The sequence below is a fragment of the Leucopleurus acutus genome (assembly GCF_964270905.1).
Source record: "Leucopleurus acutus genome assembly, chromosome: 2".
Classification (NCBI taxonomy): Eukaryota; Metazoa; Chordata; class Mammalia; order Artiodactyla; family Delphinidae; genus Leucopleurus; species Leucopleurus acutus.
The window spans coordinates 186,140,577-186,153,960 of NC_139143.1; the positions used below are offsets into that span (position 1 = coordinate 186,140,577).

A 13,384-nucleotide genomic window follows, 5' to 3' on the forward strand; every position below is an offset into this window, starting at 1 on the left:
CTGGAGGGTCTGACGTGGAGGGGCAGGCTGGCTCCAAGTTGTGGGATACCGTGCAGGGCTTTTTTTTTTTTTGCATCTTGGGCATAATTTCCTGTAGGGACGAAGGCATCGTTTGGGCTCAGACATGAAATTGAATCCCAGGTGTCCTTCTTTCTAGCAATGAGCTGAGCAAATTTTACATTTTCTCATCTGGAACCATAAAAGTACCTTCTGGAAAGAGTTGCTGGAGGCATAAGTAATATGTCACTTCCAGGTAGAAAGCTTAGGCTATTGTTATTAGCAATAGCCATTTCAAAAGATGCGGCACCATGGAAATTCTGTGTCCTCTCTACTTACTGCACAGACGGGCTGACTATACGTTCAAAAGATCAAGTCTTCCTTGCCTGGCTGACAAAGCCACCGGCTCAACCTCCCAGTCGCCGCCTAAGGATGGGCCTGGGTGGTGCCTCATTTCCCCCGCTCCAGGGCTCCCAGAGCTGCTGCTGAGTCAGCAGCTGGCTTGGCTCAGGCAAGGACCCTCTCTGCTACCCATAGCCTCAGCTTGGATCGATCCCCATCTCAGGGCCATTTTGAGGATTAACTAATTCATCACGTGGAGACCTCTGAAAAGTGCCAATGTGGCTGAGGCTATTGTCAGGCCAACCAGAGACTGAGTTCACTGGTTTCCCTGGCTTCCAACACGCTCAAGCTGAGCCTTGCAGCTGGACTAACTGTCCTATGGGCACTATCTCAGCGTGTGCAGGTTGCACTGAGCTCTGGGGCCGCCTGCCTGCCCACCTGCCGCTGGACCTGCTTAGATCTATCTCTCTGTTTCTCTAAGGGACAGAGTGGGTGAGAAGATAAAGGGATCAGGATTCCAGACACCAAAGAGCTTCAGTTTGTGTTGCTTATAGAACTGAATACATTTTCCCTCTTGGCATCAGCCTATTGACTCAAAACATAGTTCTGAGATTATGCCTTTCTGATTTTATGTTTTGTAAATCTCCAAGGTCCCTGGAAACCTACAGGCTATGTTTTTTACTCTCTGAGATGTGATCTGCATGATAATAATAAAAAACTAACTCAGCAATTCATTTAGTTCATCACCGAGTGTTTATTGAGGACCTACTGTATGTTTAGCAGTACGCTAGGAGCTCGAAGGAAAAGAACAAACTACCATAGGTTTAGACGTATTGTATATTAGTCTCTAGGAGGCACTTTAATTGCATCATCTCATTTAATTCTCACAACTCTAGGAAATAGGTATCATTATCCCATTTAACAGGTGAGGAAAGAGATTCAGAAGGTTCTATAACTTGTCCAAGGTCATTCGTAGTAGCAGAAGCCAGAATTCCTATCCAGTGCTGTCTGACTGTACCATCTGGGTCCTTCCCACTAGAATAGTGTGGAGAAGAGGACACATGTGTAGTAGTCAATCAACAGCACAAAGTAGCAGATTATGAAGCCTGGATTGTTGGGTTAAGAGCATGTGGGTTTGGGGAGCGAGGGCCTGATAGTCCAGAGGACTTCCTGGAGGAGGCAGCCCAGAAAGTACACTGGTAGGACCTGAGGCTCAGGGCAAAGGTTGGGGATGGTGTGCCATGTGATGCTGCCCCTGGGAAGGAATGAACTTGAACTCAGAGAGTGGTGAGACAGTGGGCCCTGAGGTCAGCTGGGTGGGGCCCAGGCATGAGGGGTGGGAAGCCCAGCAGAGCTGTCTGGGCCTGATGAGGTGGCAGCAGGGAGCCACTGGGAACCAGGAAGGCCCGGAAGCAACTGCAACACCCGGAGAGGATGACTCTGCAGTGCTGGAGAGAAGGAGTGGGGGGCATGGCTTGGAGATGGCAAGTGGGGGGCCAGGCAGGTGCCTGGGGGAGGGGTCTACCCAAAGGAGTCTAGTCCTCTTGGACTCAGGGGTGGGATGGGCAGGGGGATGAGATGTGGAGTCTTCAGGCTTTGGTGGAGGATGACTTTGAGGTACAAAGGACAAGGAAGAGCATGTTCCATCGCAGACTGCTTTGAAACTCCCTCCAAGGTCACAGCACACCTCTGTTCACTGCTGTCCAAGGTCTTCCTGTGGCCTGTAGGATTAGGTCCAAATCCCTCATCCTGACATTTAAGGCACCTCACAATGGCTTCGATCTACCTTTCTGGGCTCTTCACCCACTACTCTCCTAAATAAGTCCTCTGCTCTCCACAAACTGAGTGACTCATTCTCCTCCCAGCCTCCCAGGCTGCCTGCCCACCCTCCCTCACCCCATCCCAAGCTGGTCTCGACAAAGCCGTCTCCACAAAGCCCACCAGCCAGTTAGACCCTCTCAGCAAACAGGGCCAAGGGCAATCACTGTGCGGTGAATCACCTTTGATAGCTCTTCCAGCAGAGTCTTGAATAATTAACATTTTATCGTTTAACCTTTGCTGTGGGTGTCTCCTTAATGCCAGCCCTGTCCTTGAGGGCTGATCTTTTCACAGTATTTGTTTCAACTAGGGAAGTCATTTCGCCTTGGTTTCCTTCTCTGCAAAATGAAGCCAATAAAGTTGGCTCATAGGGCACAGTGCCCGGCACTCAGGAGACCATCCATGACTGTCCTGGTCCTTTCCTCTAGTGTGAGGCGCCCCCAGGGGTCGGGGGGAGGTAGGGACCCCAGGACAGGAAGAAAAGAGAAGGACCCAAGAGCCCTGAAGGGACCCTTCTGCATCCATTTGGATTTCTGCATTTCTAAGGGACCGTTAGCATCACACTAAGATCTAGAAAGGGTCACCTGCACAACGCGCCTTTAAAAAGCCACAGACGGATTTCTTCAGCAAATGGAGGAATCCTGAGTTACAAATTCAGGACGGACTTGGAACAAGCAAGCTCCCTCCCAGCGCTGGAACCACTGCAGCACGTGCTGCGCAGCCCTTGATTGTTTACAAAGCGCGTTTCGCTGACCTCGTCTCCTTGAATACCTTTCACGACCCCGCAAGCTCCCTCTCATCACCGCCACTTGGCAGAAGAGGGCACCGAGGTTCTGGGAGGCGATGTGACTTGCTCGAAGTGGCGCAGGGTGTTGGCGCTCAGCGGCCCTGGGCTGCACCCTCCAGCGGGGTCTGCACTCCTTGGGGTAGGGTTGGGAAGGGGAGAAAGGGGAGGCACGGGCCCCAGGGTAGCTCTCGCTCGGCTCCGGGGCCTGTGAGCGCGCGTGGGGATGAGGAGTTGATGCTCTCGGCTGCGGCAGCTGACAGGGGGGTGCAGCCCCCGTGTCCTCTCCCAGCCTCTCTCGGGCCCAAATCCCCGGCGCGGCCCCGCGGGCGCGTGCTCCAGGCCCCGCCGGCGGGTTCGTAGGCCCGCGCGCCCCGCCCCCACCCCACGCCCCGCGCGCTCCCCGGGGCGCCGCGCGCGCGCCTCGCCGTCGCTCCCCTCCCCACCCCGCCGTCGCTCCCCTCCCCGCCCCTCCCGCCGCCACCCCGCCCCCGGCCGGGTACCCTCGCCGGACCCGAGAGAGAGCGCCGCCGCCATCTTAGTTGCTGCCTCTGCCTCCAGCGAAGCGCTGCCTGCGCAGAGGGGAGGGCGCCCGTGGCCCGAGCGCGCGGCCCAGCGTCACGGCGGCGGCGCCTCCTCGGACCCCGGTGCTCGCCGCAGCGCCAAGCAGCCGGCCTCGGGCCACGAGAGCCCCGCTCGGCGCCCCGCGCGCGTCCCTGCCGCTCCCGCCTCGGGCGGGCCGCGGCGCCGGGAGCCGGAGCGATGCTGCGCCGCCCTGCTCCCGCGCTGGCCCCGGCCGCCTGGCTGCTGCTGGCCGGGCTGCTGTGCGGCGGCGGCGGGGTCTGGGCCGCGCGAGGTAAGCGTCGGGGCCGGGTAGGGACGCGGGGGCTGAGCGCCGGGAGCCGGGTCGGGACGCGGGGTTCGGGGCCCGGCGAGCGGCTCTGGGTCGCGGTGCAAGAGGCTGTGGACGCGCGCTGCAGGCGCCGGGGGGAAGCTGGCCGCCCCCATCGCACCCGCGCCGGGTTGGTGGCTGCGCGGATCTGGGGGGACGTGCAGAAGGGCCGAAGTGTCGGTCAGTCTTCCTCGGCAGCGCCCGCAGGCTGGGGAGGCATCCCTGGGGTGAGATACCGGGTACGTGTGTTGTGTGCCGAGATGTGCATCAGGCCGGGTTTGCACGCACAATTTTTGGTGTGTGCTTACATAAGAGCCCACTTCTCCGCATCCTTTCCCCAGATCCCGATTATCTGCTGCTGCTCTACCGCGGACGCGGCGTCTGCGCCCTTTTCCGCCTCCTTCCAGGGTCTTTTAAACGTGTTTTCGAACGAGCCGAGGCTGAAACTTCTGGCTCCCCTCCCACCTTTTCACCCAAAGGTGAAATTGTGATGAGGTTTACGACCGTCGTCTCACCCGGTGTCAGAAATCTTCCTCTCCTCCACCCCCGACGCCTTGGTGCAGTTTTTCTGACAGTAATTTAGGTCGTGCAAAAACGAGAAACCCCTCTTTGATTCCTTAGGGCCGAAATTATTTTATGGTTACTTGGCCAAAACATATTACTTAGTGAATCGATTGTTTTCTTGTTGTTTTAACCTTCAACCGCTTAATCTTTTCAGCGTTACACGCTCTCTGATATTGACTGATCTTGCCAACGAAAAGCTTACGCATTGCAGATATATGCTTCCGAGTGGATCTTGGAATCTAAACATTTTCCTCGGCCTTGGAGCAAAGTAATCTAGGTGTAGTCTATAGAGTGCTTGGATCTATCCTTCTGATTTTTTAAATCAGAAATTTTGAGAGAGGGAGGGTTGATGGAAGGCCGAATGAAATGGTCATATTTCAATTTAGCAAAGCTTTTAAAATAATTATCATTTTCTCTTTCTGGGCATGAGATATCAAGAGAGGTATGGTGTTCACAAATTAAAGGGCAGGAGAGGCAAGTGCATGTTTTGTTGTATGTTCCTTTCTTCACATCCAGGATGATAAACTTTGAATACTTCTTTCATTTATTTCATTTCTAACATTCTTTTGACTCTGTCAAATTCAGGTCTCAGTCACTAAGTAGCTAATTGTTCTCAGTTTGATTTTACATCAAGGTAAGTTTGAAATGTTCTTTCCAGATGTGGGATGGAGGTCTCTAAGTCTAATAGAGCCAAGAAAAAATGTCAAAGTTTGCTTCTCTTGGGGAAAACCCACACAGCTTAAAAATATGTGCTTGGATTGGGTATTTTGGGAACAGTTCAAGTATATTTAGTTTAGTCAGTGATAATATTTCTTGTTAAAATCCACATTTTCTTAAGTTTGTCCATTCACCTGCATTTGGTGTTCATTATTGAATTAGCAAATGGGCTAATTAATTAGCCCATTAGCATTATTGAAGATTTCAGCTATCAAATGTCTTCATTATGGCGGACTAACAGAAATCTTATGTGAAAGACGTGTTGAGGGCTTGAGTCCTTTGTAATTTGCTAACTTTCTCTAAGCTTTTCTTGGTGCATTTATAATGCTTAAGAATCTTAGTCTTCCAAATAAAAACACATTTTAAACATCAGTTATTCTGTTGCATTTGTTGGTTTATCTCCAGCTTGAAGGTTAGAAAAACGTCTCATGAATGTTCCATGAAATGCTAATAAAACGATTTCATTTTGAGATGTTACAAATAAATTTTGTATTTAAATAGGCAGTTTGTGGGGACACTTTCTGTGGGCTAATTGTAAAAGATGATCATTTCAACTAATACCTGAGTTTTTAATCCTGCAAAACAGTGTGACATTAGTAACTGCTGTTCATTCATACTGTAGCTACCTCTAAAAATAATGGGGGAAAGATAACGTATAAACAAGGAGAGAATGTGAGGTTTTGTAATATAAATTCCATTGTGACTATTAATTTGTTGTTTTATGGAGAACCCTAAATTTCACTTTAATTGTAGCTGTAGTTCTCAAAAAAAATCAAGTAAACCAAAACATTAGGAGAAATTTCCTTGGCATGCCCTATACTGCCTTCCTTCTCTTCAGTCCATCAGTGATCGGGAAATAGAAAACTGAAATAGAGAAAATAGAAAGCTTATATGAATATTAAATAAAAATAAATGCAATCTTGTAATGCGTTTCAAAACCAATAGATAACATTCACTGTTACTTTTCTGTTTGCGCACAAACTTCTCAGTGGAGCCTCTCCTCACCATCCTGGTTGAAATTTCATCTCTCGGAACCCCTGAATCCTCCCTCCCCTGCTTCACTTTTTCTTTTCTCCATAGCACTTACCCCATTCTAACACGCTCTGTTATTTACTTATTCTGTTTATTGCCTGTCTCCCCTCACTGGAACATATGCCCCAAAGTGGAAGGGTATTTTGGTCTGTGTTGTTCACATATGTATCCGCACACAGTAGGCACTCAGTGTTTTGTGAATGAATGTATAACTCTGTTCCAGTTTAGGCAGCGTAGTGTCTTTACATCCTAATTTTTACCTGACAGATAAGTGTTACGTACTGAGAAAAGCATTACAGACAGAGTATAAAGGAACTTGAATTCTATAACACGGATATAAGACTTCATTAGTAGGTAATTTTTCAAGGATTCATTATGTTGATTGCAGCATTGGAGTATTAGATCATAAAAGTCTGTATCAGCCTTTGACGGCTATAGCTCTGTGGCTACCACTTCGAGTTCATTTTTCAAAAAAACTGTAATTCTCAGCTTTTTGGGAAAGCTTAATTTTTTACCTTGTTTTTCACAAGCAACTTTGAGGAAAAATAATTTTATTGTAGACCTAAATATTACACTTAATTTAACATTTTTATTGCTGAAAGTAAATTTATTTCACGAGACCTATAACTGCTAAAGAAATAAAAAAATGTTAATAATCCTGAATGTATTCCAATTTAAGAGCCGTGACTCGATTAACTGGAACCCTCAGTTAGCTGGAGTCCAGCTTTTGGCTGCATTCCTACTCTCAGGAAAAAAAACATAAAACCAAACAGTTTCCTAGAAATTCTTTTTAAAAAGGAAGTTTTAGGCATTCATATCATACATTATCTGGGTCAGTACTATTTGATTTTTGAGCCAAAAAAAAGCAGTTAATTAAGTTTTAGGTATGAGGAATATGACCAATAAATGAATTTTTAATGAAATGTGATAACATTTTTGTATTGGAATTAGAAAATGCTATAATTCCATGATACTAGTTTTAGGACTTGGTTAAGCTTACTCAGCCAATTCTTAACATTTAAGATGAGGAACCTGAGGGATATTAAATATTTAAGACATGAAAGAAAAGGATTGAATTTTTTTCGTTACTGCTTTCTAAGATAGGAAAATGTAATTTTTTGGATAGAGTTTTCGCTTATAAGAGTTGAAACAAAATAGGAGATTTGGTTATTCTGAAAATCATTGAGTCTTATTTCTCACCCCTTCTGATTAATTGAGGTTTTAGATCATTACGTTCTTAGAAATATACTTTGGTCATGATTTGGTAAGAGCAGAGATACTTAAGAAATTTATCTTTTATAATTGAAATTTAAGGTATTGATTTGTGATATTAGATTTTTAGTAGAGCTGTTCTATCTCCAGAATGTAGATTCAAAGTTGGTGGAAATGATTTATGCAGTGTCATGTTCTTGCACTGTTTAAAAAACCCCAAACCCTCACAAGTGACATTTTGACACCAGTAGAGGCTATGCAAAGGCCAGAGTTAGGAACCTTCAGACTATGACAGTCCTGCCCTGCCCGCATGTCAGCCTGATGCAAGGTGCCCATTTTTCCATAGAGTCACCACCACCTAGGAGTTGGGGCACAGCATCCAGTTGTCCCCTATATGATAGATCCTTTCTTCCCTATGTTTTAGAGAGATTTTTCTTCATTTTCTCATTCAGCTGTAGGATGATATTAGATTAAAAACTTCCACAAGATATGTTGCTAAGGCTTTTTTATTTTTAAAGTTCTAGGCAAAGATTCAATTACTTCAAAGTCATGGAATTTAGAACTTCTTAAAAACCAATAAGATACATCTGAAAGTTAACTTCCTTCTATTCCAGAACCCCATTGAGAAGTATGCAGTGGCATGGTAGAAGAAGAACCGTGTGTTTCTTTTTTACCTTTGGTCGGGCATGAATTTTTTTTTCCTGGAATTTTTCTTTGCAGCAGTTATGTCTGAATTTTATTTTATTTTTTATTATTTTGGCTGCGTTCGGTCTTCATTGCTGTGCGCGGGCTTTCTCTAGTTGCGGGGGGGGGGCACTCTTCGTTGTGGTGCGCGGGCTTCTCATTGTGGTGGCTTCTCTTGTTGCAGAGCACGGGCTCTAGGCACGCGGGCTTCAGTAGTTGTGGCTCGCGAGCTCTAGAGCGCAGGCTTAGTAGTTGTGGTGCACAGGCTTGGTTGCTCTGCAGCATGTGGGATCTTCCCGGACCAGGGCTCGAACCTGTGTCCCCTGCATTGGCAGGTGGTTTCTTAATCACTGTGCCACCAGGGAAGCCCATGAATATGTTTTGAACCAGTCTCATTCTCTCGTGACAAGAACTGTTCTATCAAGTCTGCTACTCTTCAAGTCTACCTTGATCTGTACTTTCTGGAACTTATTGTTTTAGGGCAAAAGAAGACTTTCCTGCATCCAGTCTTTTTTAATTTGAAAAACAGGTTTATTGAAATATAATTCACATACCATAAAATTCACCCTTTTAAAGTATGCAGTTCAGTGATTTTAGTATATTCACAGAGTTGTGCACCCATCACCAATATCTAACTGCAGCACATTTTCATCACCCCCAAAAGAAACCCCATATCCCTTAGCAATCACTCCAAATTCCCCTTTTTCCCATTCCCCCCGGCAACCATTAATCTACTTTCTATCTCTATGGATTTGCCTGTTTTGGACATTTCATATCAGTGGAATCATTATAATATGTGGCCTTTGTGACTAGCTTCTTTCAATTAGCATGATGTTTTCAGGATTTATCCATGTTGTAGTGGGTATCAGTGCCTCATTCTGTCTTATAGCTGAATAATATTTGCTATAGACTGAATGTTTGTGTCCCTCCAGAATTCATATGTTGAAACCTAATCCCCAATGTGATGGTATTTTGAGGTGGGGGCTTTGGGGAGGTGATTAGGTCATGAGGGTGGAGCCCTCACGAATGGGATCAGTGCCCCTGTGCAAGAGACCCCAGAGAGCTCCCTTGCCTCTTCTGCCACCGGCGGATACAATGGGAAGACGGCTATGAACCAGGAAATGGGCTCTCACCAGACACTGCATCTGCTGGCACCTTGATCTTGGGTTTCCCAGCCTCCAGGACTGTGAGAAATACATTTCTGTTGTTTATAAGCCACCCAGTCTATGGTATTTTGTTATAGAGCCCAGAGAGACTAAGACAGTATTCCATACTATGTGGATAGACCACGTTTTATATATCCATGCATCAGTTGATGGACATTTGGGTTGTTTTCCACTTCGTGGCTACTATGAATAATGCTGCAGTGAACATGCATGTTCAGTTCTCTTGGACATATATTTGTGTGGACATACATTTTCAGTTCTCTTGGGTGTATAACCGGAGTAGAATTGCTGAGTCTTATAACTCTATGTTTAACATTTTGAGGAGGTACCAAACTGTTTTCCAGAGTAGCTGCACCATTCTACATTCACTCTTGACCTCCATAATCACTCCCAGGAGCATCTTTTTAATTAGATACATATATCACAGTTGTCTAAGTGTTTTCTTATGAAATTTCTAAGCTGCTGATTTTTTTTCCTGCTCTCGGGATAAATTGACATTTCATCCAACCAACTCCTTCCTTCACCTCTATCTCCCATATCATTTCTACCCAGGACATTAGACTTTGAGTTGAAAGGAGCTTTGAAAGGTCTGTCCTCTGCACTTAAGTAGCCTTCCTTGTAAAAGAGACATTTCTTCACACGTCCCTGACAATTGATCATTCAGCCTGGGCACTTGCTAGCTCACAAAGAAACCGTTTTCTTCAAAACATTGTTTGGGACTTCAGTCAGCTTTCCTTAGGACTAAATCTTATCAATCCCTCAAACCTTTGCAGGCACCCAGCCATGCAGTTCTTTGTTTTTGTCACCTCTCACTTGAAGAAAGGCTGAGAGCATCTGTGGCCAAGCATCCATCCCCCAGGCCCTGATTTCTGCCTGTGGTCTGAGGGATGAGCTAGTACAATGCTGCAGACCCGGTGATTGGGGGACACCCTAGTCACAGCAGAGTAAATATCTAGGGCTTAACTTTATGAAAGGAATTGTAAGAAACACTAGAATTCTTAAACTATGACTAGTTTAGAAAATGACATTTCTTCATTCATTACATTTTTGTTAATACTAATTGGCTAAAAAGTACTTTGTTAAAGTAAATTGGTTTGTCTGGTCCTTTGATTTATTCTTTAATTAAACCATTTGTTATTTACCCAATCTTCAATTCATAGTATAAAACACTTAGAAATGTCTTTAGATTGAAAGTGAATTTTAAAACAGTAAAAATGAATGTCATCTTTAACACCTGCTTAAAGTATAGTGAAGACATATTTATTCTGAGCTCTTCCTAAATCTTAAAAGTATTAATACAGTACTTTCATTTTAAGGACCACCAAGAAAAAAAAAATTGAAGGTCATAAACTCAAATTGTAGATAGTGTAAAACTTGAGTGATTTGTATGAGGTTGTCTAATAAGTGACTTTTAAGGAGCAAAATTTATTCCATCTGAAATGCAGAATCCAGTCACATTTCATTTTGTGTATCTCAGACGTAGTTAATGATGAATATTGATAGGACCAGCTGTGTAGTCAAAGTGTGGGTCTCCTTTGTTCAAAAATTATTAGGAATTTCAAGATGGCAGCAGAGCATTAAACCAGGCATGGGGCCCGGCACACCCAGGAAACTGGTCCTGAGTCTTGATAGACTTAATGTGGCCAGAGTATTAATAGAATGTGGGCCTGACTCTGAGATTTTAGCCAGAGCCCTGGGTCCTCTGGGCACCTCTCAGATGAAGCAGCTGAGGCCCAGCCCTCCTCAGCGGCACCTCCCCACTGATGCACCCCCCTCCCGCCACTGCAAGACTTATTCACTGGTGACCTCGGGGTGGAGACTGCACACTCTGCTCTGTCCCCCAGCACCTGGCGAAGGACAGAGCATACTCAGTTCACAATAGACAATGCGAGCACATGGGAGGTAGAGGCTAATTGAGGAACAGGGTAGCTTTTGACTTGGGGGATTAAAGCCTTTCCGTCAAGCAGATTATATTTACCTTTAAAGAGCCTTGACTAATTCATGCCAGTTTCCTATTACTCGTGGAATTAGTAACAAGGATAACAAATAATTAAAATTCTTGGGTAATCCCTAATCTTTCTTTTTGCCATGCGTTTCACGTGTTTATCAGAGTAGCTAGTAAGTAGCAAAATGCGCTGGCCTGAATTTAATTTTCTCCCCAGGCCGCTCTCACTTTGGGCCACAGTCATGAAGAAGGGTGGGAGGACTGTAAGGTAGGCAGCAGCCATTCTCAGCCTTTGAGCGCCTCATCTGCTAGTGCTGTGTTAATGGTAGGGCCCCTTGATAATCCCTCAGCCTGAATTATAAAGCCCCAAGTTGGCAACGTTTCTGATCTTGCTTCTGAGTTGTTTGTAAATATCCATTAATATCTGCACATGATTCCTGAATACAGCACTTTCATTTGGCAGGGGTTTTAAAAAGTCCATGCCCGGGTTTCCCTGGTGGCGAAGTGGTTGAGAGTCCGCCTGCTGATGCAGGGGACGCAGGTTCGTGCCCCGGTCCGGGAAGATCCCACATGCCACGGAGTGGCTGGGCCCGTGAGCCATGGCCGCTGAGCCTGCGCGTCCGGAGCCTGTGCTCCGCAACAGGAGAGGCCACAACAGTGAGAGGCCCGCGTACTGCAAAAAAACAAACAAAAAGTCCATGCCCAAGTGTACGAAGCCTTCTCTTGCTTAATTAAGGGAAGCCATTTGTATCTTAGAAACATTCAAAGCCTAGAATGGAAAATGAATTAAATGCTTTTTTATATGAAATCTGACATTTTAAAACCTTTTCTAATCGGAGGAAGATGTACCAGTGGGATAATTTAGTAACATAGCCTCTCCCCCAATTGTGACTTCAATTAATAATAACTGCAACATTAATACTTGTTTGATGAAGTGTTTTAGGTCATAAGTGCCAGTAATTAATATATTTGCTTACTCAGTTAATAAAGTTTGCTGACCCTATTTTTTTCTAGAATTAGTCCTTTCTGAGTATTGAAAGGTTTGATATATTTATCACTACTTTTAAAAAGTAATGCATAAGGCAAGTATGTCTTCACTGCACTTTTTTCTTTTCTATGAAAATGGTGTATGCTTATGTGGTTTTCAGTACTGATGGACAGAGTGAACCAGGGGCAATGAGAAAGCAAACATGGGCCACTCAGGCCAGGCTTCGGTTGTTTAAGCCTGAAGGGAGAAGGCTAAAAGGGTTTCCTGAAGTTTCTGTTTTATCTAGAAACTCATCTCCGGGGTATAGGAGAGCCGGTGGGGATTTGGAGCAGAAGCTTTGCCTTGGAATAGAGCAGTCCTGACTGTACCTGCTTATCTTTTGGAAAACCCAAGTGCAGACAGGTAAACTGAGGCAAGCTGGTGCAGTGGGCGGTGGTGGAACCCTGGCGCCTGAGGAAACCCCCAGTGGTGGCTAACAAAAGTCAGTCCGTGTCTAGTTCTGGTCAGATTGAAATCTTGTCTCCTGAAATGCTCAGGCACATTTTATTCCTCTGAGCTCAGGTTGCCTGGGTCAGGGGAACTCAGCCCAGGTGAGACTACCCCAGCTCTGTGCTGTCTTCAGCTGCCTTAACCTGGCTTTGTCTTGATGTATTGTTTCCTGGGACCCATTTCTGATTCCCAGATGACCTGAAAAGGCAATTCATATCACTCTATTAGGAATTCAGATTGGAACTCAAGTTATATTTTCCCCGGGACACATTGTTACAAACTGCTTAAAGCCCAAAAGTGATGGTCAGAAACCAGTTTACCCATTACGAGTTGAAAATCAGGCAAATACGCAGTAAAACACAGCCCACACACAGCATTATAATATTAATCATTATATAAACCAACGAAAGGCTGGTTCCCATTTTGTGGTAAGTAGGTCTTGGAGTAGTAGAGCAGCTTCAGAGAATGTGTGAGGCATGCTGGCTTAGGCGTGGAATGAAGAGGAGCCTCCAGGAAGAGAAAGGTCGAGGGACTATGAGCCCGATGACCTGAGTGACCCAGCCTGTGCGAGGAAACCGAGGGAGTGAGGCCTGTTCATGGCGACCCCAAAAACGAAAGACAGGCAGCGGAAGAGAGGAGACCCGGGCCAGCAAGCCCCCTGGCACCCAGGTGGCAGCACTACCTGGGGTGGCCGGGGTGGAGGAGAGGCAGGGGTGTAGCAGGCCCTCAGCAGGCAGAGTGTCAGCCACGCCAG

At 45.9% G+C, this 13,384-nt stretch overlaps 1 protein-coding gene across 3 annotated transcripts in view; it reads left to right on the forward strand.

Annotated features, from left to right (window-relative positions):
- Positions 1 to 3,438: 3,438 nt before the first annotated feature.
- The window catches only part of CLSTN1 (calsyntenin 1), a 79,776-nt gene continuing 69,830 nt past the window's right edge, over positions 3,439 to 13,384 (forward strand). For all 3 annotated transcript variants that reach the window (XM_082865417.1, XM_082865419.1, XM_082865418.1), the window contains exon 1: positions 3,439 to 3,797. In XM_082865417.1, the coding sequence (XP_082721543.1) occupies positions 3,704 to 3,797 (94 nt within the window). In that variant the 5' untranslated portion in view covers positions 3,439 to 3,703. The remainder of the gene's footprint in view (positions 3,798 to 13,384) is intronic.